Here is a 27,306-nt window from a genome sequence, read left to right as displayed (position 1 = left end):
CAATAAAAGCATGCTTGAGAGCATTTTAGGAGCTTTTGAAAGGGAAAGAAAAATGAAAATACACCTATATAAACTTGCATTTCTCAAATTTTGATGCGTGTTGAGAATATTAAAATCCAAAAGAGCCCATCTTTCTGCATTCTTCTCTTATGATTAAAGGCAGTTATATCGTCAACATTCATATTGTTAAAGAAACAAGCTAAACTAGAATGGGCTACGAGTTGAAAGTACAGCGTGCTGTTCAGATCTTCCAAAAATGCTAAACTAGGGTAAATACTGTTTCAAAGCTCTGATACACACAACAATATGTGACAGTTGCAAGATAACACAACAAACAACAAAACTGAAAATGAGAAGGTTGTCTGAAACCTAAGAAGTCGCCACAATATCAAAAGCTCATCTTTTGAAAAAAATTGAAAAGAATGATAACAAAATTCAAATGAATATAACGAGTTACATGGCTTTAAGGGGAAATTTCTCTGCCGATCTAGTTTGGATATCTTTGGTGTACACATTTGTGAGGGCAAAAAGCAATAGGACAAACACAACTTGGGCACTCATGATTCCAAAATGGCTGATGCTGTTGCCAATTTCCATCCAGCTCCCTTTAGTTTTAACCTGTTTCCATCAGAACATCAATCAGATGGCATATTATAAAGAGGTGCTGAAAACTAAAAAGCTAAACTAATAATGAGTAGTGCCATGCATGTATTATTACAAAGAGCAATTTAGTGATTTTGACAATATGTACAGAATATAAAAAATGTGATTTTCTTTAGTAACAACATTCACTAGCACGTCACATGGAAAGAGACCAAAGTGCAAAGAGGTACTGGAGTTATTAGCAATGAATATTTACTGAAACCGGTAGTATTTTTATTTTATTCAGGAAATAAATTACATACACTTTTTCTTTCTATATAGTGATGTCAAATTAATAGATTCCAGTCTTGCTTTTGTAACAAATATGGGTTATGAATCCAGGTCATAGGCCCCGGATGGTCTGCGCATAACAGGCTCCAGATCCAGACCCAAATCCGGATCTGCTGTGTGCACTCCTACAATTGTGGAGGAAGTGGGCAGATTGATGAAAGAGCATACTCGTGAGTATTAGTATATATATGTGATATATACAATGAAATGATGAGAGGAAGGACCCACAGGAAGTTTCCAACTTGGGTAGAAGGAAAAGAAACAAACCATCGAAGCAATCTCTGTGAAAATGAGGCTTTTAGGTTGTGGGTTCTAAATGATTTCTGATTTCTGTGATTTCGTATCCAAACCAGCGATTCAATCCAAAGATCCAGTATAATTCCGCTGTGCAAAATCAAGCAAGTCCTATTTCGAATTGTTTATGGTTTCCGTATACCATGCTCATTCAATTTTCCTACAGCTTTTGCTATCTAGCTACTCGGTGCTGGAAGCTGATTAACTGCTGCTGCTATGTGAGGATTAGCTATAACTGCATGTCAACATTAGACTATGCCTTTTCAGTTCCGATTTGTTTAAAATCCTTAATGGATTAACCTAATTTTTTTGGAGAAGATCCACTTAAATTCTCCCACCAAATTGTTCATCTAAACCAGCAAATGGACAGAAGACAAATACTGCAAGTAAATATGTAAATAAGGTGCCTCTCAATCTGAACTCTAAAAGGTTATTACCATTTTGAGAATACAAATCGTTTATAGAAAGTGATACAACGTCCAAGACTTTAACTGGGGGCCGACATAATCATGGCACAGAAACAACCTTACTTTGGTAAAGAATTCCCCATCAGAGAATCAATCGCTATAACAGCCATCCTCCAACAGCCTTTGGATGTGTGCTGACAGGTCTAATGAAAACTAAGAGGGGGCAGTTGTAGATTGGTAGAAAAAGAGGGTAGAGTCCCTAGCATAATAGGTCTCAATAGAAATATGGAAAAAAAAAAGCACAGACTAGAAATATGTCGAGACATTGTTGTTAGAATTATACAATTCATGATTCGAATCGTACGATTCAGCTTGATTCATACAGAAATCGAGTCGAATCTATAGAGTCAATAAAAAATCCCTTAGAATCGACCATGAATTGGACGAATCAACCGTGAATTGCACGATTCGTCCGACTTCATCTGCATGTGCGCTTTAATCAAATATTCAGCCAATTTGGCTATGTTTGAAGACAAAGAAGATGATGGAGATGATGATGCTCTTAAACTTGAAAATGATTGATAACTAGTAAAGATTACGTATAATGGAGTTTATTAGTAGCCTAATAGTTGTAGGTTTTTTTTTTTTTTTTTCTAAGCTTGTTATTTTGAAAGTGGTTTGGTTTGGTGTAATTTGAATTTAAAGGCAACATGGATATACTTTTGTGTTTTGGTATAATTTTAAACTTAGCAAATATATTTAGAAGTATTATTTATCTATTTATATTTAAAAGAATTGATCATGGTGGGCATATTATTTATTTTTTATGAATATATATTATTTATAGTTGAAATTGAGAATGTGTACCGAATCTTACAATTTGATTCGATTCTCGATTCATGATTCATAAAATAAGAATTTCGATTCTCGATTCGAATCTTGAATTAACAACTATGAATCGAGGCAATAGCAACTATGAAGAAGAAAAATATAATTCCATTAAAACTAGAAAAAATGGAAGAAACAAAATTGCAGTATCCTTAACGAGATAGATCAATAATCCATAAACAAAAATATATTCAATTAAGAAAGAACATAACTAAAAGACTATCATGCTCCATACCAGGAAGAAGAAATGGATTGTCATTATGTCTGAACATAATATAACAAGAAAATAGCATCCCAATCTTGGAACTCGAATTAATTTTGTTATAGCACTAAACACACATCTGCATCCACATTTGGAACAAGATTAATAAGATCACAATGTGTTAATCATGCAGAAGTAGAAATAGTAAACTTAATATTATTGCAGGTTGAGTTTACTTCAAACTTCAATCTTCAACGGGAAATCCAAATAAAACTTGGAATAGTTCCATAAAACAACGGATATAGAAATCTAAGGTGATGAATTTCAAGAAATAGAATGAAGATAATTAATTTGCAAAACAAAAAATTAAGCTAATTATTTATAATTGGTTTGGAGACAACAACCAGAAGTAAACATACAACCACAACCATAGGACCCTTATGATAATGCTTTCATTTTTTTTTTTTTTTTTTGTTCCCGTTGTCAATATTCCGCCTGTGTGTGTTTCTCATCTTTAGGAAAATTAGGAACAAGAAAGAAAATACTTTGTGTGGAAGTTTGGTGTAGAGGCGGTTTTTAATAGGTTGTGGCAGTCTAGCATGGGCATATACAGATAATAGGCATGAAGAATGATACAGGATTCGTATAGCAAAAAAGCACATGTGCATGGGCTATTTGCACATGAGCATGGTGAGGGGTTGCCCAACCAGAAGGTTTTTTTTTTTTTTTTTTGGGGGGGGGGGGGGGGGGGGGGGGGGGGGAGGGGAGGGTTTCCACACAAGTATGAAACAAAGAGCAACCACAGTTTGCGGAGACCAGTATTAGCAAAAAAATAATGAATATTGATGATATACTTACATGACAAGCATGAATGGGATGAATAGTTTGAATATGAGTAGTGCTGCCATCAGAAATGGCTGCAATTTACAAGAAAATCAGGTCAGTTCATGACAAATACAAAAAAAACTGGACACTGGTTTAGGAATTTAAACCATTTACTTACACTGAAGATGGTTATGAACCGATATACAGATGAGATCTCAAAGCTTGCAATACTTGCAAAGTTACCAGTTCCGAAAAATGCGACATTAAACAAGACCATCTAAAATGGCACAAAAAATTAAAAAATAATAATAATTAGAGAAATGTAAAAATATGATAATTTTTTGAGAGGCTAAATTTTCAAAGAGGCCCTCTACGTCCCTTTGAATTTGAACCACCATTAAATTGTACATGACAATTCAATAGATAAATTTATAGTCTTCACCAATTAAGGAATACTAGCCATATCTTGAAGCAAGCAAAATTATCTCTTTTCGCTTCAGGAAAAGCCGAAATGATTGTACCACTGTGAAATGATAAGGTCCCCTAAGATTCTCAATTGGGAGCATATTTAGCTGATGATACCATCCAAAAAATCAACAAGAAACAACACCACACCCAAATGAACCATTCAATTTACCTACAACATTTAACTTGCACAGGGTGAGTGCCCGAAGATACAAAAAGAGCTGACGTTGATGTCTTTCCTAGAATAATGATTGCATTACACATATGCATTCCCTAAAAATTATGCAGAAAAAAGGTTTCCATATGCAACCAAGGGAATAATTTCTGAAGGGCAGTTACACTGCCACATAACGTTTTCAATAATGGATTGAAGAAAATATATATTTTTTAAAAATAATATTTAACCTACAAAGGCCAATGGGATCCTCATGTCAGACAGCTCCAAGCCTCTATCGCTACTTCCAGGAATGATGTTATCCTCAACCGCTTTAATTGAAGTTGAAGGTGTTTTGCCCCAACTTCTATATAGAATTGTGTTTTCATATAGTATCCATGCCATGAGTACAAGTGCAAGTGCAGCATAGAAAACAGCTTCATATCTGCAGATTTCACCAAAAAAAAAGGACATCGAATATAACCAAATCTAATATTCTGTCATTCACATAACTTCCATTGAACCACAATGCATGAGTGAAATTTTAAGCAAGATATACCCAATTGATAGAAGTAAGAATGTGGGTGCAAAACCAAGAAATATAGAAGTCAGTCGCGACAACAGCCCCGTTGCTGAAAACAGTGGAAGCACCATTGAGAAACCTATGATGAAACAAATTATACACATACATTAAAAATGTCAGCCATAATTGATAGAGAAATGCAGTACAAAATACTTCAAAACTGAAAATGAATCATTGCGGGTAATTGTCTAAGCCATCTAATTATGCAACCAGATAAAGTAAACCTACAAACTTATCTGTGATTTACAACCAGCAATTGTAGGTCACTAGTTGAGGTGATAGCAAATGGTCTTAACAACAAAAAAGAAGACATGCAGACAAAGTACCAGATAAAATTCCAACAAATAACTGGTCTTGAAATAAAAGCAAAAAGAAACAAGAAGAAAGGGAAAATAATTCTGGACTTCATAGCAAACATTAGAGTCGAACAAGAAGATAATGACCAAAATGGAGAGAGTCAAATACATACCAGCAATAAACCAGTTTACTAATTGATGCAATGCATGAAGTTCTTGTTTTTCTGTTCTATGAAATGTTGATAATGGGACCATCACCGATGATAACCCAACTAGGAGAGCCTGAATACAGCACCAAAACAACAGAAAAATTTCCAAATCAGTTCATAAACATGTCTAGAATCTGTAAGTCCATCAAGAGTCAAGGATATTAAATACCTGCAAGAGGAAGAGCATTGGAAATCCAGGTTTCTTCACATGATGATTTAGAAGACCATGCCAATATTTGTTCGGTTCAGCATGCTGGTCCAGATGGGTAGCAACTCCTCCTATAACAAGAATCATGGCTCCACTTGCAACTCTATGGACAAATAATTGTAAGATAATATGCCTCATAATATAATTAACATGAAAAGCAATCACAAGGACTATTACTGAGTTAAAATTGCAACAGATCACTGCATTTAGGATTTCATAATTTACTAACATAATAAATCAAAAGTTAGAACCACAACAAAATAGGACTTGACGGAACAGAACAAAAACAGAAGGTCAAACAAAGTGTTGAGGGCAATTGTTGCTTACATATTCAAAAAACTGAACTGCCTGAAAATCAACTCAGAAGTACCAAAACCAATTTATTTGAATCTCAAATAAATTATGCAACCAAAAACACAGAAATCTAGTTTTAAGTAGCCCTACTTTATGATATGGCCTTGCTTCTAGATCAGTCCTTAGCCACAACCCTATCCTCAAGGGCTATATACCATCAAGACTGTGGTCCTCAAATTGGATTTTCAAGTGCTTGGCTACCGTTGAACCCAAACAAGAATAGCATGCAACTATTCAGCAAAATGTGCAGCTGAGGCTCCAGCTCCATTGACTAGATTAATGGAGAAAGTGAAGGAGCTTTCAGCTAGCCAGGTTAATTCATAAGCTACTACGCATAGTTTAGGCAATATGACGGTGCATCTCACCCTAAAACTTCAATTAAGGAAACTGAGAACTTCAATAGTAAAATAGTGAGAGCACATCTAAAAATAAAAATAACAATGAAATCACGGAGGCATACAAGGAAGGTGACTTACACTAGTGGAGTATTATCAGGAATTTCTGCAGGCATCAAAGTGAAGGCAGACAAGGCCCAGCATGAAAACCACACAAAGATTGGTATCCCAGATTTCCAAGGAATTGAGTAATAAAGATGAATTGAAGCAATGACTCCCACAATCAAGAAACACCAAGTATAGAGTTTCCTGTCGGTGAAGCTATGCACCTGTGCAAGGCACCAAAAATGATACAAAGAATGCGATTCAGAGTGACAGATTGTCAATTTCCAATAGCCAATGGGGATCAATCTACAGTAGGTTGGGCAGCCATACCAGGAACTCAAGGACAGCTACTGACACAGCACAAGTAGCTACAAGCTTAATGATGTAACTAGATTGCCTCCCAACTAAATCTCTCCATAATGCTTTTAGGAACTGATATTCACTAAATATTTGAGTCCAAAGAAATACTGTCATAGCAGTGTATGCATGATAAAGGGGCGGAGAGCGCTCTAAAAGCAGTAGGATACATGTTGATCCCATGACCAGACTTCCACCAAAATGCACCTTCCACTGAGAAGAAGAGAAATGAGAGGCCAAAATCTAGCAGCAGGAAATGTAACTAAGAGTGCAAACACTAACTTGTGAAAATAAATGAAGCCACAGAAATCTCAATTGAATCCACACTTACTGTAAAGTATAACAGATAATTTAGCAAAAAAGCAGCCAAAAAAATGTTTTTTAATTGCTTCAGAATGATAAAATCATCTACTCTATCTATCTATAAAAAGTTAAGCTAACATAGAGATTACCTTTCCACTATCATTTCTCACATGAAGTGCTTGGTTTTTTCTAGGAAAACTCCCCAGAAAATAAGTATAGGATTTTAGCACATGGAGTATAAGATGGATCATCCAACCAAAATAGCCAAAAGTAATTACAGTCATCAGCATGAACCAATCATAAGTTTGAAAGTAATCTAGTCCTTTCAGCGCCAAGGTCCTGAGGTCTTGTGACAGCTTTAGTGCAGCTTCATAGTCTCTAATAGATATTAGATATTCAATTTCATCCAAATCTGAAGAATAGTGAGCCAGTGGCTTGAAAGGCTTGAAACGTAATGAATTTGACTGCTTTAGTACTGAGTTTTGTCAAGAAAACCAGCCAAAAATACAAAGCTCATTCCTTGTCTGTTACTTCAGATCTACCCAAAAAGATCAATCAAATACAAGCTAAGAGGAATCACATGCAGGTAAACAATTGGCAAGCCAGTAAATTGCAGAGAATACCAACCACAAAGAGGAAAAGAAAAAGAGCACTGCCTAAAATCAGGAATAGAAAATGATTGCAACTGTCAAATTCAGAAGCAATGTCAAGTTAATAGATGACTTCTCTTCTTGCTTTTGGAAATGGAAGAAATTCTATATAGTTGGAAATGAAGTAATTGCCAGGCAAAAATTATAAAGAAATATATTACAAAATCTAAAGAAAGTAGTGCTTTTTTAAATTCCACAGAATTAAGACACAACAAATTTTAATGCCTAAAGGGGATACGTGACTTTTGAAGGAACTGACTGAGGATTTGCTTAGCATTAGCTAGCACAGCTTCAACCTCTTCAGCCTGGAGAAAAATTGAAAACAAAACATCAGGCCCACATTATTGACAAGTTAATGTCCACCTGAGTTAGTTGAATTTCTTAAAAAAAGAGTTCAGCAGTAGAAGCAATTTCATACTAACATTGCCAATTTGCCTTTCTAGTATAAAATGTGGGGAGGGGGAATAACTTGGAACATAATAACCCACCTTATTTAAATTGACATAGTCTAGAGGCAAATTTCCAACTGAGTTAACAGGACATGGTAGGCCAAGAAGAGTTGACTGCAAAAATTCAATCAATTTATTACAAACTAGACCTTAAGTATGCTTAAAGAGAACAGGAGTCCTAAAACAGGTAATTCAAGAGAGAAATAAAGTGTTCAACCATTAGTGGAGCAATGTCAGCTTGGTTAACATCCACCCTTTCTATTTCATCAAGGCCCCATTCTTTAGGTGTTGGCATGTCGTGGACATGTTCATCAATAAAGCGGAAACCACAATCAGAATGGTTGTTGGTGGAAGTGGGCATGGGATATCTAACACCTGCCCCCCAAGCAACAAGGGGAGTATCTGTGTTAGAATGATGCCCATCTCCGTGACTTCCTATTGGTAAAAACAGCAATAAGTAAGAATCTTAACTACAATAAGGACCAAAATAATAGAAAAATAAAAACAAGCATCTGAAGTTTATAAAGAGATAAACAGCACATATCAAAATGGACCCATAGCAACTTCAGATTCAAGGCCAAAGAACCCAATGATTTAACCACCAAGTAAGCTAACATCCGATAAACCAAACCTTCGTGTTGAACAAGTTGGCAATTTTTTTTCCGAACAGAAAAATGTTAATCACTGTTGTGCCTTTGCCCACATACAGACCTGAGGTCAGTTCCTCCATCATCTCTTCCACAATGTGGCACATCAAGCATGGCTGTTTACAAGTCCCCTACACCATCTCTCCCTATTTATGTTTGTACATATGTGTGTGCGTGTGTGGCCCTCAATAAAAATGAACCCCCTATTTAGTTTGGTTAAAGAATCAAACCATTCCCTTAAATATTTCTTGCTTCAGGTACTCATCACGTGATATAAGCTAAAACATATAACTGTTCCTAAATGGCCTTTTTCCATTCATCATATATAATTACCTATAAAAAGTCAATGTGTACCCATAAAAAGTTAATGCCCATGCTTAGCAAACATACTAGCCTTTGGTTTTCCATCGGACATCTGAAGAGCATACAAAATGGAGAAAAGAGTTTTGATTTTTTGGTTTGTTAACGTTCTAATTAACCAAATCACAGTATTTTCATGCCCCCCATGGCCCCATACATCAACCTGATGACCAAGTGGTTGAATCAGTGAACACCTGCCTTGATCGCTTTTTTTTTTTTTTTTTTTTTTGATAGGTCAATGGTCTGGTCTTGGAAATTGTAGCTGGAAGCTGTACACCGAGCATTGATGTAAACCTTTCCAGATGGAGACAGATTCAACTGATATTATTATATGTTGAAATATCCGAAGATAACAACCAGCCGAGATCAAGATCAAGATAGAGATAAGTGAGAGATTGTTTGATTGTTTAGATTTGTTTAAATTGTTTCATTTTTTACTTTTATATTTATCTTTGTGTTTTTATCTTCTTATTGTATTTAAATTAATGTAATCTAGTCCTAGATAGTAGGAATGTAATCTAGTCCTAAAATATAGGAGAATTCTTAGGAACCTCTTGTATAAATTTTATCATTGACATCAATAAAATTATAAGGAATACCAGTTCCTTTTTCCCAACATGGTATCAAAGCTTGTCGATCCAAGCCTGTTCTTCTAGTAATCAGTGCTTGCCGATCCAAGCCTATTCTTCTAGTAATCAGTGCTTTCATTGCACAATCCTGTTTTTCAGTGCCTTCATTGCTCGTGCCCTAATAGCACCCGTTTTTTCTTGGGTTCCAACCATCTAAACCTTTCATCCTTCTGTTTTTCCTTCACAACCATGTCAGAAACATCAGCAAATCCGTCTTCTTCACCAACTATCATCACTGGAGAAACAACTGTGGTGGACCAACCTCCTCTTACTGGCGAACTACCAAGTATTCACCAATCCTACCAGCTAGATGGTAGGAATTTTCTTCAATGGTCGCAGCTAATCAAAATCCTTCTTAAAGGCCCGAGGAAAGAGCACCCACCTAACTGGGAATCCTCCACCAGAAACTGATCTAGGCTTCAGCGCATGGGATGTGGAAGACTCCCGCATCATGTCGTGGCTATGGAGCACAATACAACCAAATATCAGCAGGAACTTAATGTTCCTTAGTACTGCCTGAGAAGTTTGGGAGACTGTCTATCAGACTTACTCAAAAGCCAAGGATGCATTTGTAATCTTTGATGTCAAAACAAAGATCAATGGTTCAAAACAAGGCCAGCTAACAATCACAGAGTATTATAATCTGATGCTAGGCCTATGATTAGAGCTTGATCAATACCAAACTATAAAGATGGTGTGCCAAGCGGATACTGCTACTCTCAATCAAATTCTTGAAAGAGACCAGATAATAGAGTTTCTAGCAGGCTTAAATCCCGAGTTCGATCAGGTACGGGTTCAAATTCTCGGTAAGGATAAATTACCTAGCCTAAATGAGGTGTTTGCTATTGTTAGAAGTGAAGAAAATAGGAGATGAGCTATGCTTGGTGGATCCAATATGGAAGGATCGGCACTCCTTTCCAACAACAAATCATGGAAGCAGTCAACAAACCGAAATAAGTCCAGACAAGAAAGGCAGTGGTGCACCTTCTGTAATAAGTCGAGGCATACTAAGGAGACCTGCTTCAAGTTGCATGGAAAGGAAGTAGTCCTCAATAAACTTGGTGGATTCAAGAATATAAGGACTCAAGGTCCTCCACAAAACTACCCTCAAAGCTACCTTTCAAACAAAGAACAAGAGGGAGAAGCAGAAAAAGAAGAAAGGCCGGGTGTTGGAACTGGTATGGACTTCAAACAACTCAATAAAGAAGAAATTCATAAGCTAAAGGAATTTCTAAGAACCATTCAAGATGGAGGAGCATCCTGCTCTATGGCTCAACAAGGTAAACAAATTTGTTTTACTCCTTTTTTAGCCTCCAAAACTGGTAGGAATAACACATGGATCTTGGATTCAGGGGCTACTAACCATATGACACCCAATTTCCAGTTTTTTGATACTTATGAGCCTTTTACATCATCCAAACAGATCACTGTTGCCGATGGAACCACAATTCCCATTAAAGGAAAAGACAAAGTTATTTTTGGTCCAAATTTGTTAATAAATCTAGTACTTTATGTACCAGATTTAACTCTTAGCCTTATCTCCATAAAACAACTCACTCAAGACCTCAATTGCAATGCTGTTTTCTCTCCATATGTGTGTAAATTTCAGGACATGGACACGGGGAGGACGATTGGTGTGGCTAAAGAGCAACATGGGTTGTATATCTTACAAGGGAGGAGCATTAAGCCTAAAGATCAGCTGCAGGCAGCCTACTCAACCCAAAAAACAGCCTCTGACCGAGCTGCCATTTGGCTTCATCATCTTCAACTAGGTCATCCTCCTTTTAGTTTAGTGAAGGAAATGTTTCCTACTTTGTTTAAAACTCTTGATCCTAGTATTTTTCAGTGTGATGTGTGTCTTATGGCCAAACATCATAGAACCTCTTATTCAATTAGCAATAAACTATCATCCAGACCTTTTGCTTTGATTCATTCAAATGTTTGGGGTCCTTCAAGAATTTTAAATCAATCGGGGGCCAAGTGATTCATCTCATTCATGGACGATTGTATTAGAATGTGTTAGGTTTTCCTATTAAAGGATAAGGCTAGTATTGGGACTGTTCTCCCTTATTTTTGCAAAATGATTCACACACAATTTGGAACTCAAATTAAAAAATCTACAACAGATAATGCAAGAGATTATTTCAATGCTCATTTACATCTCTTCTTCCAAAACAAAGGAATTGTCCATGAATCTTCATGCATCGACACTCCACAACAAAATGGAGTGGCCGAGAGGAATATGCGGCATCTTCTGAATGTCACTCAAGCCCTTCTTCATTATCATAATATTCCTAAATATCTATGAGGGGAGGCAGTCTTAACAGCTACTTATGTCATTAATAGGGTCTCATCCAAGATTCTTGACAATCAAAGTCCTTTCCAAAGTCTAACCAAATTCTTCCCAGACCTGAGATTGCATTCTCCATTGCCTCTCAAAGTTTTTTGATGTGTATGTTTTGTTCACATACCTAAGGTCCACCGAGACAAGTTAGATCCTAGAGCAAAAAGATGTGTCTTCATAGGGTATTCTCCAACCCAAAAAGGATACAAGTGTTATGATTCTATCTCTCGGAAAGTCTATATTTCTAAGGATGTCACCTTCATTGAGTCCCAATCCTTTTTTGATTCTCAACCTAAGGGGGAGCATACTCAACCAGAAACTATGGATAATTTCTTTCCAGATTTTCTTTCAGAACCCCCTACTTCAATCAATGATTCTGTCCATCATTTCCCTAAGTCTTTCCCATCAAATAACACTGAATCAACAAACCAGCAGCTGACTTCTACCAACCGATACAAAGGCTCACCCTATGTGTACAAGAGACGACAGCCTAATGATGATCTTCAGCCCACACCAGTTGCAGCCCCTAATTCAAAAGTGGAAGAGCACATATCTGAAGAACAAAATATCAGCCAAACAGAATCAGAATTCCCTGATCTAGACCTGCCTATTGCCATCCGAAAAGGAGTCCGAACATGCACCAAACATCCCATAACAAATTTTCTATCCTACCATCGCCTTTCTCCTATCTACAGAAGCTTCCTAACAACCCTAGATGCTAGTGTTATTCCAAAATCAGTGGAGGAGGCACTAAAGGATCCAAATTGGAAAGAAGCCATGTTAGAAGAGATAAGGGCCTTGCACAAGAATCAAACTTGGGAGGAGGTGACTCAACCCAAGGGAATTAAACCAGTGGGCTGCAGATGGGTCTTTAATTTAAAATACAAAGCTGATGGTACTCTTGAGAGATACAAGGCAAGGATAGTGGCCAAAGGTTATACACAATCCTATAGGATTGATTATCTTGAGACTTTTGCCCCAGTAGCAAAAATGACAACAGTTCAAGTTCTCATATCATTAGCAACAAATTTGGGGTGGAAACTACAACAACTAGATGTTAAAAATGCATTCTTGCATGGGGATTTAGAGGAAGAAGTATTTATGGAATTACCTCCTGGATTTTCTCATAACAAAGAAGGGCAAGTGTGTAGATTGAAGAAAGCATTATATGGACTTAAACAATCTCCACGAGCATGGTTTGGGCGATTTTCTATAGCAATGCATAAAATGGGATACCGGCAAAGCCGAGGGGACCACACTCTCTTCCTCAAACACACGAAAGATAAGGTAACGGCTCTATTAGTTTATGTTGATGACATTGTTGTGACAGGAAATGATGAAGCTGAGCAAGAAGGCCTAAAACAAAATCTTGCTAAGGAATTTGAGATTAAGACCTTGGAAGGCTAAAGTATTTCTTAGCCATTGAGATGGCCCATTCTCAAAAAGGAATCTACCTATCTCAGCGTAAGTACACTCTTGACTTATTGACTGAGACTGGATTGCTAGGAGGAAAGGGAGCTCAGATTCCAGTAGATCCAAACATTAAGCTACGAGAAAATTACTCTAGAGAAGCAATAGATAAAGGGCAGTTCCAAAGGTTGGTAGGGAAACTGATATATCTCTCACATACTAGGCCGGACATAGCATTTGGAGTAAGCCTAGTAAATCAATTCATGCACAACCCCAATGAGGAACACATGCAAGCAGTAAGGAAAATTCTTCATTATTTAAAAGCTACACCAGGCAAAGGCATTTTTTTGCACCGAGAGCTGGTCTAAAAATTCAAGGGTACACGGATGCTGATTATGGAGGTTCTTTAGTTGATAGACGTTCCACAACTGGGTACTGCATGTTCCTAGGAGGAAATTTGGTATCTTGGAGGAGTAAGAAACAAGGAGTAGTAGCACGGTCAAGTGTTGAGGCAGAATTCAGAGCTATGGCTCTTGGTGTGTGTGAACTCTTGTGGCTGAAAATTATCCTAAAAGATTTAAAGATTCAAATACCATATCCGCTTGAGCTTCTATCTGACAATCAATCAGCAATCAATATTGCTCATAATCCAGTACAACATGACCGAACCAAGCACATTGAGATTAACAAGCATTTCATTAAAGAAAAACTAGAATCCAATCTGCTACAAATCTCCTATGTTTCAACTAATCAGCAGGTGGCAAATCTTCTCACTAAAGGATTGCCTATTAGGAAATTTGAGGAACTAATGAGCAAGCTGGGAATTGAAGACATCCACTCACCAGCTTGAGGGGGAGTGTTGAAATATCCGAAGATAACAACCAGTTGAGATCGAGATCGAGATCAAGATAGAGATAAGTGATAGATTGTTTGATTGTTTAGATTTGTTTAGATTGTTTCATTCTTTACTTTTATATTTATCTTTGTGTTTTTATCTTCTTGTTGTATTTAAATTAATGTAATCTAGTCCTAGATAGTAGGAATGTAATCTAGTCCTAAAATATAAGAGAATTCTTAGCAACCTCTTGTATAAATTTTATCATTGACATCAATAAAATTATAAGGAATACTGGTTCCTTTTTCCCAACATTATGTGACAACTTGCAAAACCAAAGACAGATCCACATTTGTCTCATTCCATCAATGTTTTCTTTTTCATGCTTTCAATCAGCTTTACCAGAAAAACTCTTCGCCAAAACATTAATTTATTTATCCAAAATAATCTTTCTTCTGGAGAAAAAGGGGTTTATTGCAGAAGAGCAATTTTAACTAGAATAGTTGTTTATTAGGATTAAGAAGTCAGAGTGATATAGTTTCTTTCTTCACAATTCTTTATCTAGTTTGTGAAGCAAAATCTGCATCTAGTAGTGAAGTATAACGCAGCTCAGAAATGGCGAGCAGATGTTTCAACTTTGCAGCATCAGCATGACAATCTTCAAGCAGGTAACATGAAACAAAAGTTGCATATACTTGCCATGTAAATACTACAAGTACTCAATGAAGCAAAAGAGGTAGTAATGACAGATACCCACCTTTGTCGCTCATTCCATGATCGGCTGTAAAAATATATGCTGTCTGGTTGTCCTTGAAATAATTCTCAACAATATTATAAACACGTTCAGCAATACGATCAACAACCTTAACATTATTAAGATAAATAGATGAATAGGGCCGATGTGCATGACCATTTGAATCACACCCAAGTAGGTGAAGGAATATGATGAGTTTATCTTGCAGAAGTAGCTGTTTCAATTTTGTGTCTTCAATGGACCTATTCAAGAGGCTTTGAAATTGATCAAAAGACCACTCATCTAGAAAAGATGCATCTGCATGAATGCTACAGAATAAATAAGTCACAAACAAAAGCAAGATTTTAGAAAGATTAATAGACACACATTAAGAACTGAATATGGAAAACTAAAAAGTAATGATAACACTGGGTTCAATGATCAGATATCTGCTAATCAAGTAGAGGTTTCCAGTTTGCACTCTCTCGACATTACCTGACTTCTGTTTCTAGTGGCATAGATTAAGAGACCTAGGTTAACATGCTGATTGTAAAATAACCTTGAGCATTTTACGCATTTAGTAGTTGTTCTTGTATTAATATAGTAAACTTCATTACTAGACAAGTTTGTCTATTACATCTCTGGGTTGAGTTATCGGGCATGCTATAACATTTAGTATGAAGTGTAGGAGATGCAAACTTCAAACATCTAAAAGATCCATGTAGTACAGGTCCATGGTAGCTCAAGCAGAAGAAAAACTATAAGAAGATAGAAACCGGTACTGATGCAAATGCAAAGGAAAAAGTTAACAGTATTTTTGTGCTCATGTAAGAGGTATTCAACAATTAAGAAGTGCAAAGAATGAAATAACAGTATTCTATTCAATAAAACCCATCCATGCTCTGAGAAATCTCAGGTCATGTTAATACAGAAACTAAGATTGGAAACAAACCTCTCAGGCTTTAATAGACTTAAGAGCAAACAAAGGAACAGATTCTATAGATTATTACTCAAAATACACTTTATTAGACAAGAAGTTTCTTGTGCCAACACAAGAACAAGCATACGTATGTAAGATATCACACCCACTATAGGAGTATCCATTAAACTTAATAATGATCTTCCAATAACAAACTACTAGAAAGGTGGCCTGTGTTATGCACGTGCAAATAAAAAAAATATTGAAGTAAGATACCGAAGGGTGTTTTAGGGTAAAAAAGATTGGCAGGGCTTCACACAAAATCTGGTGTTTACATATTTAATAGAATAGATTCCACAACAGAGGTCCTATACCTGCCAAAGGAGCATTGAAACAACAGTATAACAACAAACTGTATTAAGGTATCCTAAAGCACAGATGCAGAAACAGAAGTAAAGAGAGGTTCATTGAATACAAAAAAATAAGTGCTAAACCCAAGCAAATACAATATTTTTCCATATTAGGCAAACAGAAGCAAATGCAAAGAAGCACAAGAGATGCATTTCAATCTAAATATGAAAACATGTAATAGAAGAATACATCAAGAATCTCAAGCCTCGATTGGTTGATCCTGGAGATTTTAAAACACCAAGATAGAATTCTGAGTTTGTAGCTTTAGAGATACGAATAAGAACTTGGACCCAACTTAAAGAACAGTAATAGACAACAAGTTTTCATTTAGAGAACAATTTGAGGTTAGAGGTTGAACCGAACCAGTTGCAAAATCTTCAAACTCATGAGGATATGAATTCCACGTGCTATGAGGCAAGGCACTGCAGAATATTGGAATAATGTCTGGGCTACCAAAAGCAAACGTATGCCAGCTCCGATTAAACACTGAATCAAACTCCACTGGATTTGCCTTCCATCCTAAAGTTATAATATATTTAACTTAGTGCACAGAGCAAATGAGCTAGTAGGAATGTATTTCACAGGTGGAGATACCTAAACTAAAGACTCAAGATTCATCTGAACCGTTTACATTAACATGGTACAGAAATGAAACAAAGAGAAAAGAAAAGGAAAGAAAAAATAAAGAAAGTCTACCTTTTGTAACTGCACTGGGATCCTCGTAGAAACCAGCAATTATAGCAACATGCCCAGGCCTTGATTCTGTTGGAGGCCGAGCATGAGACACTCCCCAGCGGCCATGTCTTTTGATTACACTTCTCAGAAAAGGTGCCCTGTAATTTCCTTCTTGGTCCGGTTCAAAAAATTTGTCCGCCCGTAAACCATCAGCTGCAATTGTAACACCCACCATATAAATCACGTGTCCTTAGTTCCACATGCCCACAAAAGTGAGAATTCTAGTTATACAATAAGCTACGCGTTTCACACTTTGGACCAGGTTTTACAACTTGAAACAAAGACTCAGAACCCATAAGCCCAACTGCTTCTTCAGCGATTAGAAGATAAGATCATGCAAGTTGTGCTTGTCGTTCTGCCTCATTGGTCACTATAATCAACAAAGTGGATTGAAAAAGAAGAAAGAAATAGAGTAATAATAAAAGCTATACAAGAAAGCAAGTCTCAGCAGAAGAAAGTAAGTAAGACAAAAGATCGAACAATTGGTGGGCATACAAATGAGGAGGACGAGGCGCTTGGCGGGGGCAATGAAGCGAGGAGGAACAGGGTCCATGCCGTGGACGATCGGGGTCTTGAAGTAAATGTCGAAAATGCTGAGCATGTACACCGCATGGAGTACCACTCCAAGAACCACCAGCCATCTCTCGCTTCTCTTCATCAATTTCCGCTTTCTTTCGTCGGAAACCGCCGATTTGGTTGCTCCGACGTCTCTCACTCCCAGGATCGCATCGCCGTCCATGTTACGGCTCTGTTTGGCAGACTACCCAACCAGCGCTATGAAGTTTTCTTTCTTTGAAATCACTTCTCGAACCGAGAACCTGAACTTGCCCTCTATATATTCGCCTTTTTACACTTTGCCCTCCTTTAATCAACTTATTCTAAAATGGTACCTAATATGCTAGCCAGCCCGGTTATTTTACAATGGTTGCGTAAAATGTAAACAAATGCATTATTAGAAACTCGAGGTCCTTATTACACACATGATATTCGACCCGAACTATTTCACCCTCTTTAATATTTATGATTCTCCTACTTTATAATTTAAGTGAATGGACAAATTCATCCTAAGTCAAATTTAGAGACTTAACATTTTAGATAGACACAGACAATTATAAAATTATATACAGAGGTGTAATTGAACTCATAATCTCACGGTATCCCAAATTTCAAATGTATGTGATAGACCATTTGTCATATCTTTATTTTTAATATTTAAATAATTTTATTAATTAGTGATAAATATATTAAAATTTTAATTGATAAAATTTTTTAAATATTAAAAATAATATATAACAAATACATTTTATTTGAAAATAATACATATATACCTTATATATATATATATATGGGAAGTTAACAAGAAAAATAAAGTAATGACACTCAGGCATTTATTACATAGTAAGGTCATCTCTAATTGACAATCATTTTCCTTATAAAAACTATTTATAAGGAGTCAATTTTAAAAATTGAGCTATAACGAAACTCAATAAAATCAAATAAACTCACCAAAGAATTGGCAACTTTGAAATCTTTTGCCACAATTGGTGATCCAAAACCTTGTCAGCTTTCCTCGTCATCTTCCTTCTCTAACAACTGTTAACGACCACTAGGTTAGATGGTGTCCAAATGCGGGGAATGTTGAATCAATTGGAGATCAATAACTAGCAATAACAATAACAACCAGCAGAGCTGATGACAAAGACAAGCAATAGCAGCGAATGAAAATGGTTTTGGTGATTTGCAAACCTTAGAAATATGAACATTGACGATTGGATAAAGAAAATAAGGAAGTAATCGATAATAATAGGAATTGCTTCTAGGGTTTTTTTATGATTAATTATCTTTTGAATTTTGGATTGGAATTTCTAAAAAATTGAGATTAAAATTTTTCATGAGTTTGTGAGATTTTGATATTGTTTATTTGGTTATTGATTTGTATATTTAATTATTAATTTTGTGTTTGTGGATTTAATTATTATTTTTTTATGTGTTTATCTGATTATTTTATGTATTTGATTATTAATTTGTATATTTAATTATTAATTATATATATAAAAATTATAAATAACAAAATAAATAGGAGAATATAAACTTTATTTAGAATTGGCATAATTTTTGAATTTTTGAACTAGCGTAAACTTTCTTTACTAAAAGGGCCAGGCCCTTTTGTCATGGATAGGGCTCGGCCCGGCCCATGGCCCCCCTACAAAGGGACTGGGCCAGGCCAGCCAGTGGGCTAGGCGGGGCCCTTAGCCCACAGGGCCTAGCGGGCCGGGCCCGATGGACCCGACCCTTTTTTTTTTAAAAAAAATAATACATATAATATATACATATATAAATATCAAAATAATACATATATAAAAATTAAATTTTTTCTTTTAAAAATATTTTCCATCTTAATTCTTAAATTTTAAATATTATTTCATTATTTTATATTTCAAAATTCTATATACCTTATAATTTTTCTTGTGAATTGATATGAAAAATAATGTACATATAAAATAATGTACATATAAAAAGGAGAATGTTTATTTATAATTTAAATATATAAAAAATTTAACTTAAAAATTTTAAATAAATTAATGGTTATTATTTATATATATTGCGAAATTAAATTTTTTACTATTCAATATCAATAATTACTAAAGAATAATAAAATTAAAAAAAAATGAGTAAGGGTCTTATTGGCCCATAAGGGCCTCATGGGCCCGGCCCACAAGGGCCCATAAGGGCCACGGGCCGGGCCGTGGGCCCAATTTCTTTGACCCAACTCGACCCCCCAATGGGGGTCGAGCTCGGCCCAGCCCGTTTGAACAGTAACGGGCCGGGCCGCCCGGCCCTTTTGACACCTCTACTTAAAAGTTACAACGTTTAGCTTATAACTTCAAAAAGTAAGTATGTAGTGTTTGTTTTACCTTGTAGAATTATAATTTATAGCTTTTACTAACTTTTAAAAGGGGTAAAAGCTGGTTTTTTCAAAGTTAGGGTACCCTAACTTCTATAACTTCTGATTAAACAGTTACATTTTTGCCTCTATTTTTAACAAAGAATTATTCTTCTATTCACGTAATCAAGGGTCTCTCTTCTTCACCGTTATCTCTATTTTCGTATGTCTTTTTTTCTCTCGCATCTCTCTTTCTCTCTATACACTAATTAATTTTTTTATAACACTTGAAACTTATACATATACATTAATTAATTTTTAAATTATCATTCTATAACTATTAAAGATATTATAGACAATTATACAAAAATTAGTTATTTTATAGCTTATGGTATCAAACACCACAACTGTTTAAGAAATTTAAACAAACAAGTTCACAACTTATAGTAAGTTTTAAAAATTATAATCTAAGAAATTAGAACCTATAATTACTTTAATTAAGCTGCAACAAATAGGCACTATTAATTACCTAGATATTATAGCCATGCCCCAAGTTTCACTCGCTATATTTACAGAGGGAAGGGGATTTGGCGTTATTTTCACGTCTTTCTCGATGCTTGTAATTGGGAATATTGTGCCAGAATGTGTCTCTGTGTGAGTGTGTCTGTGTAAAGGATACTGCTTAATGCAGATTGAATTATTAATTAAGTACGAGGTGCAATGTGGTAGGTTGCTGGCTTGGTGGCAATAACAAGGAAGAAGCGAGAAGAAAATGCAGCTGCTTTGGCTTCTTCTTCTTCTATCTGATGATGATGATCAATTATATATGCAAGACGAGGTTAATTTAGCTTCCCATTGTTTGTCAGTTTGATGACTCCAAATGCAACTTGGTCAGCGCCCCCCAATGGATGGCTTTACTTCGTTTTCAGTATTCTTCTTATTTTTCCATCTTAACCCTCGCATTGGATCCCCTCAGGGGTTCAGAAGATTTAAGCTGATTAATATCAAATCCCATCTTTGAGGTTGACTAAGTTCGTCTTTCTCGCAACTCTAGAGTTACTTGGTCCATCGCACATGAGTTCAAGGAAAGTTTATAATCGTCAATAAGCACTACGTATCCATTGTGTCTATTATGGGGCATCGTCCGCTAATTTGCATAGTTTAGTAAGGATTAATCAAGCTGAAGATCTAAATATTTGGTATTATAAATACATATATATATTATATATAATCATTGTTTTAATTTTTAAAAGTTAAAGCAATGATTATAATCAAAGTTTTAAATAGATTCTCTAATATCTATTAAACTTAAATTTCAAATTAAATATAGTGAGTGATGAATAATGAAATGCAATGGGAAAATAATGAAATATATTAATAATAAAAATTAAAGTTGCATGGAAATACAGACGATCCTCTCCAGCCAGCGGACTCACCATCATTGTCAATGGAAAACGAGCTTTTTTCCTTCCACATTAGATCGGACTCTATTCAAAATACGTTATTGCATAATAGTTTAGAGCGGCAGCGCCATCTTCTTCATATATGAAGTAAGTACGTACGTACGCAAGTAAGTTGGGGGCATCATACATCAGGGGCACTTGGTGCGGCCGCCGCGGGTGGTCATGTCGGTGTAGCACTTGCCGCACTTCTCACGGTTGCCGTAGGTTCCCGGCGGCACGCATTTGCAGCGGGCGCAGCACGTCGTGCATGCTCTCAGGCAAACCCTCTTCCGAGAGTGCAGTTTGCATCTCTCCTCACATAGAGGGAGACATTCTGCAGTGCACCATTTACCGTATCATATATCTAAAGTTAATTTTAACGTTTATATATATATATAGATAAAATTTTATTCCATAATAATGGTATTTCTTTAATAGAAATACCTATTTTTGCCTTGGGAGGCGGAGGAGCAGGAAGCACCGGCGGAGCTGGAGCAGGAGGCGGCGGCGCTGCCTTTATTATTGGGCTTGGAGCTGGGGCTAGGGCTGGCACTGGGGCTTTGGCATAAGCAGCCTGCAAAGACAGAATTGCTAACAGAAAGAACAAAGATTTGAAACCCATTGTAACGCAGAGAGAGGATAGGTAAAGCCTGAAAGGAGCTAATACTTCGGTTATGATTCAAGCATGAAGAGAACGTGGTGTTTATATAGAGTAGAGAGAGTTGGGTTGAGTTGAGTGATGACAGTAACGCCTAGCCGAAGTCCCAATTAGCTGGTGTAGTGTCGGTCAAATCAAAAAGCCAGCTCACTAGGTCAGATTCACAGAGAGAGAGAGAGAGAGAGAGAGAAGCATTAGTTATAGGTAGCTGTGCTGCAGCCTGCGCTAGCTAAATCTGACTGAACAGTCACTGAAGGCTCGTCAGCTCAACCGATGCACATGGAGCAGGCTTGGTGTCCCCTAAACTAATATATCTATCCTCATCAAAGACTGTGTGAACCATTAGTTTATTACTAAGCGGCAGGCAAATTAGCTAGCCTAGCACTCCCCTGGAGCTTAAGCTACAGTTGAAAATACTTTATAAGTTAATCTCATCTCCAACCCATCTTTCTATCCCTCTTTATTTTATTATAAATAAATTATTTTTTATTTTTAATTTACCTTTAAAAATATACATACTCCAACCCACACTCTCTATTTCAATTCTTATTTTATTTATTTATTTTTATAAATTTTAATTCTATTTATTTTACTTTATTTATAATTTTAACACATACATAAAATTAATAATTAAATATATAAAATAATTAAATATACACATAAATAAAATTAATAATTAATTAAATGAACAAAATAATTAAATATATACATATACAAAATTAATAATTAAATATATAAATTAATGAATAAATATACATAAATTTCTCAAACAATTCCACAAAATTAACCCAATCCTTCGTACATACAAGATATATACAAAATACTATATATATACATCACAAACTGCAAGTATTTGAAGAAGGGAGTGATCGCTATTGCTAGAAGAAGAAATTGTCGTAATTGTCACCAACGCTGCTCGCTAGATCCAGTGTTGCAAGTCGAAGAAGATGATGTCTTGCTCATCGTCGACATCAGATCTGGCCATTATTCTTCTTGTCATCGTTGCTGTCATCATCGCTATCGCTTCTCACCACGGGTAGCCGTCACTATTACTTGTTACCAATGACTTTTTCAAATTTTAGATCTAGTATAGGCTCGTTGGGACAAAATAGAATAAAGAACAAATTTTAACTCATCTCTAACGAATCATTTGAAACTTGATTAAATTCTAGAAAATGACAAGGCAGATTGAGAGGTGCGGTGGAGATAAATTTTAACAATTTTCTCCTCAAATTTTGATTTGGTGAGAATTTATGCCCCGCGTTAAAGATGGCCTAAGTCTGGTTGATCTTGGTTCTTTCATTTCACATTTGGGCTGTAATTTCTCTTTTTAATTATCTAATCAATCAAATGGATTGTTTTTAACGCGGATTTAGGGCAGTGTTTTACCGGGTAATTAAAATAATCTGTTACTCACCAAGGGCCAGCAGAGCAGCATGTTGATCTGAGCAAGAAACCCAAACTGTGCAACTGCTTGTTGCCTACATTGTTCTAGCACCTCTAATATAATATTCAAGCAGTGACATCACGGAGACTCTGCACATGTGCTGTTGCCTCCATCAACATCAGTCAAATAACAATCAGCTCAGTTAGATTTGGCGATCTGGATCCGGTTGGTACGAACTGTTGTCTGCATTTGTTTTCTTGTAGGTAGAATTGGCAACGGGAGATCAGGGGCGGATTTAGGAAGATAAGGGGAGAGTTAGCCCCCAAATTTATAAGTCATTAATGAGATTAGAGAGAGAGATCCTAACTATGCCTAATAAATTGGGAGGAGAGAGGACTGGAGCCCGTCCCTGTCCCCTAAATCCGCCCCTGCAGAAGATCAGATTCAGTAATTAATAAGTTACGTATCAAGGTGAGCTTAGAAGGTAACTTACTCCCTATTATGACTTAAGAGGTCATAAAAAATCACCGTTTCCTTGATAAGAATAAGACCGCATACAAAGAACATTCTTTAGAAACTCGTGTAGTGGGCTCACTAAGTTAAGTTTAAACCAAGGAAACAGCCCAGAAACCAGACCTGGTCATTGGACATCAGAGATTCAGAATGCTGTTCTTTAGCCAATTTCATTACTGAAACCTGTTTGGTTTTGTTGTGTTAGGCAACTGATTATGTGATATCGTCTAGATAGATTTTACATGGACCTTGCTTTTTATATAGAATTGATGTTGCAGTAACTACTAAGAAGTCTCTTGGTTCAGCAGTAATAGTACATTGGAACTAGATGCTTACCAGAGCAGACGACCAAGAATTGTGGGTCATTCTTCGCATAAGAAAATTGAAACCCAAAGCCAAGGTTATCAGAGCATACAACAGATCTTTTATTTTATTTATTATTATTATTATTATTATTATTATTATTATTTTTTTTTTTTGGGGGGGGGGGGGGGGGGGGGGGTTGTAAAAGTTTAAATTTAAAGATGAAGAGGGGTGCTCTTTTGGAGGTACAAGAAGAAGTTAACGAACACCATGTAATAGAAGCTGTAAATGGAACCAAGTATGATAAATGATCAGTACAACAATTAACTCGCCAACATCAGCCTACCCTGCAAAATTCTGGTGAAGAGCTCCATTTAGTCCAAAGTTCCCTTTCTTTGCTAGGTTTGAACAGATGCATCAGAATATGAGAACTAGATGATGTCATCTTCATCCTCAAAGCTCAAGTTTATCGTCTGGAGCTTGAATCCCGAGCCTTGTATGATCTCAACCAAGTTGGATGCCACCCCTGTAGCTTGTATCGTTGTCTGCTTTGTTAACTGAAAAGGAAATAAAAGAAAAAGATAAAGATGTGAGCCACTTGTTGCAAAGGCATTCTAGGTCTAGGCATTGAAAAGGTTGCCATCAATTTGAGAAGGCATTTAAATTAGATCAACTCCAGAAAGCACACAAGCAAACCTACTTGCAATAATTCCAATTAGGAGATGTAAGCAGTAAGATGCATGAGTTGTTTATACCGACCTCAACAGTTGCAATGCCCTCTGCAACTTGAACTTTCAAATTGGTGACACCTTCTGTTTCCTGCAGAAAAAGAAAGGACAGAGAATTTGCATTGGAAGTGCAAATGTCCTAGACAAGATGGAATGGAACTATTTGGCAAAAAAACGTATTAAGATGAAAATGAACAGAAAAATCCAAAATAGATTTGCTTCACTTCATGGTCAACAGAGAACCATTTCGAGAATAGATGGTCTTGCCAGCCAGTGGGATTAATCTTGAAAAAATAAACTTAATATCCAAGATTAGATGCATGAAATAGGAACTGAAGAGGTGCCTAAAGTACTTGGATGGGTGTGAGTGCTTCAGCAAGTGTTAAGAGTATTTTGATGTGTGTAAAAGTGCTTCATAGCATGTGTGGCGTGTTTAATATGCAGGCAAACTAAGTGGTCGTGTTTTGTAGAGCAAAGTTAACAGTTATCCTCGAACAGAAAATATATTTCTTGTATTCCTCCCTTATTGTCCAACAAAGTGGCATTTGAGCTCGCTATACTTCTTCCAACAACGTGGTATCAGGGTCTACCATACTTCCAACACTTGAATCCAAGGAGTAGGAAGGCAACAGCAGCCATGAGCAGGGTCCTCTTTGAAACAAAAATGTAAGAATAAAGGCTAAAGACCACCATATATACAAATACATTCATTTATAACAACTCAATCAGGATCAAATCAATCTACCTGCAAAGCATTGGTCACTGCAGGAATAGCTGTTTCATTCATTGTTCCTTCTGCCTACATATTTAAGAAAATCAGTTAGTTATGCACAACACAGAAACATCCTACTCACATATAACAAGATCATCATGTTCAATTGGTCAAATAAATGGTTATGTAAATAAAATAAGATTTAAAGTCCAGAAAGATAAAAGATATAAGCCCTTTAGATAAAGAACTATATGACAAGAACCCTAGATAGTAAATAAAGCAAGGAAATGAAACTCTTCCAGTTACTTCATGAACCAAATGTTCTATGTATTGGACAATCTTATGTTATATATTATTTCCAATCGATTCTGTTGAGTTTTTCTTTCTTTCAGTAATTTTAACAGGCAAACTCCAGGCTAAGTTCACAAACACCCCAAACCAGAGCCACAAAACCCTAACTACATTTTAGGAAATTCAAAGCTGAATTCAGCACAACTAATCCTTCTAGTTCACCAAACAGATAATTAACAGATGCGTCACCTAATACCTGAAAGAACATGGAGAGGACGTCAGAAGGCGAGACCGGAACTGAAACCGGCAGATCGGCGGCGGCGGGTTCTTCTTGTGGTGCTTGCTCTGTATTGTCAGTGTTGTTACCGTCCTCTGACTCAGCTTGTTCTGGGATCTGGGCATCATCTTCCGCTGCCAAACTGATCATCTTTCTCCCCCTCCTCCTCTGCAAATGCTTCTTGCTGCTCAATGCCACTGCCAGACTAGAATGAATGCGATTAACGCTTCCTCCATGGCCTTGGAGATGAACCACTCCACGTGGAATGCTCGGACAAGAGGAAGAAGAAGAAGAAATGCGAGAATTGGCTTGACAAATTGAACAGAGAGAGGAAAATCCTGAGACTGTGGCCATTGTTGCTTGGTCAGTTTATCATCCGAAATACCAATAGAGAAGAGCGGACTGTTACTACTGACCTCTTTAGAGTCACCTTATCTACATTAAAGGCGTTATGTCAACTGTCCCAAGACTCTTCAACTCCCAAGGAAGCATAAATCAACATGTATATTTATTTATTTTGGTATACTAATGTGTTATATAACCAAATTTTTTTTTGGACATTAGTTTTCGAAACTTAAATATGATAAACAATCATTCGAGTCTTATACAAACTATAATTCTCGAACTTCAAACTACTAATTCCAGATCGAATTTGATTATTGATGAATTGTCAACTGGGAGATTTTTTTTTTTTTTATGTCTCCTTCATAACTTGGATTGATTAATGATGATTAGCAGAATCAAAGAAAACTTCCAAAACTTATAAGTTTGCTTTTGGGAACAGAAACATTAAAGCTTTTGGTCTGCTCAGTTGGGCTTAAAACATTGGGCCCTGTATTTGGGGCGGCCATGGAAGCCCAACTAGTTCGGGCATTGAGCCCACGCTGAACTGGCTGAAGCACAACTGCACAAATTTGTCAGATAACCAACATAAAATCCGTTGCTTCACTTGTAATAATAATAACATATCAAATCTTAATTTTATTATGTAAAGTGGCCACATGAATTCTAGCTCACTATCAATTTATTTGAAATTTATATTGTTTGATCCGATAAATTTTATGCTAGCTA

The 27,306-nt window shown here is 36.3% G+C and overlaps 3 protein-coding genes across 3 annotated transcripts; all 3 read right to left on the bottom strand.

The window, feature by feature from the left end:
• Positions 1 to 265: 265 nt before the first annotated feature.
• On the bottom strand, positions 266 to 17,849 carry LOC127803025 (uncharacterized). Its single transcript, XM_052339018.1, has 18 exons — positions 17,536 to 17,849; positions 17,002 to 17,193; positions 16,669 to 16,824; positions 15,000 to 15,293; positions 8,235 to 8,452; positions 8,057 to 8,131; positions 7,807 to 7,873; positions 7,068 to 7,393; positions 6,589 to 6,828; positions 6,295 to 6,482; positions 5,426 to 5,567; positions 5,221 to 5,329; positions 4,728 to 4,830; positions 4,424 to 4,613; positions 3,728 to 3,826; positions 3,583 to 3,641; positions 2,758 to 2,863; positions 266 to 618 (listed from the first exon to the last, which is right to left on the bottom strand). Exons 1-18 carry the CDS (start codon positions 17,777 to 17,779, stop codon positions 454 to 456), a joined length of 2,973 nt encoding a protein of 990 aa, XP_052194978.1. The 5' UTR covers positions 17,780 to 17,849; the 3' UTR covers positions 266 to 453.
• A 3,447-nt stretch (positions 17,850 to 21,296) lies between these two features.
• On the bottom strand, positions 21,297 to 22,066 carry LOC127804299 (gibberellin-regulated protein 14). Its single transcript, XM_052341146.1, has 2 exons — positions 21,811 to 22,066; positions 21,297 to 21,700 (listed from the first exon to the last, which is right to left on the bottom strand). The coding sequence occupies exons 1-2, from the start codon at positions 21,986 to 21,988 to the stop codon at positions 21,516 to 21,518; spliced, it is 363 nt and encodes a 120-aa protein (XP_052197106.1). The 5' UTR covers positions 21,989 to 22,066; the 3' UTR covers positions 21,297 to 21,515.
• A 2,407-nt stretch (positions 22,067 to 24,473) lies between these two features.
• Positions 24,474 to 26,699, bottom strand: LOC127803217 (uncharacterized). The gene is made up of 4 exons (XM_052339295.1): positions 26,215 to 26,699; positions 25,701 to 25,754; positions 24,987 to 25,046; positions 24,474 to 24,784 (listed from the first exon to the last, which is right to left on the bottom strand). The coding sequence occupies exons 1-4, from the start codon at positions 26,587 to 26,589 to the stop codon at positions 24,659 to 24,661; spliced, it is 615 nt and encodes a 204-aa protein (XP_052195255.1). The 5' UTR covers positions 26,590 to 26,699; the 3' UTR covers positions 24,474 to 24,658.
• Positions 26,700 to 27,306: the final 607 nt, after the last annotated feature.

This window comes from Diospyros lotus, chromosome 6 (assembly GCF_014633365.1).
Source record: "Diospyros lotus cultivar Yz01 chromosome 6, ASM1463336v1, whole genome shotgun sequence".
NCBI lineage: Eukaryota > Viridiplantae > Streptophyta > Magnoliopsida > Ericales > Ebenaceae > Diospyros > Diospyros lotus.
This window is presented reverse-complemented; position numbering and strand designations above follow the sequence as displayed.

Coding starts and splice junctions, on each gene's coding strand:
- LOC127803025 (XM_052339018.1), bottom strand. CDS start 17,779: ATGGACGGCGATGCGATCCTGGGAGTGAGAGACGTCGGAGCAACCAAA. Junction 6,483..6,588: donor TAGCTGTCCTTGAGTTCCTG/GTATGGCTGCCC, acceptor TGCCTTGCACAG/GTGCATAGCTTCACCGACAG. Junction 5,568..6,294: donor CCTGATAATACTCCACTAGT/GTAAGTCACCTT, acceptor ATTTGTCCATAG/AGTTGCAAGTGGAGCCATGA.
- LOC127804299 (XM_052341146.1), bottom strand. CDS start 21,988: ATGGGTTTCAAATCTTTGTTCTTTCTGTTAGCAATTCTGTCTTTGCAG. Junction 21,701..21,810: donor GCCTCCCAAGGCAAAAATAG/GTATTTCTATTA, acceptor GGTGCACTGCAG/AATGTCTCCCTCTATGTGAG.
- LOC127803217 (XM_052339295.1), bottom strand. CDS start 26,589: ATGGCCACAGTCTCAGGATTTTCCTCTCTCTGTTCAATTTGTCAAGCC. Junction 25,755..26,214: donor TCCTCTCCATGTTCTTTCAG/GTATTAGGTGAC, acceptor TTAAATATGTAG/GCAGAAGGAACAATGAATGA. Junction 25,047..25,700: donor CAGTGACCAATGCTTTGCAG/GTAGATTGATTT, acceptor CTTTTTCTGCAG/GAAACAGAAGGTGTCACCAA.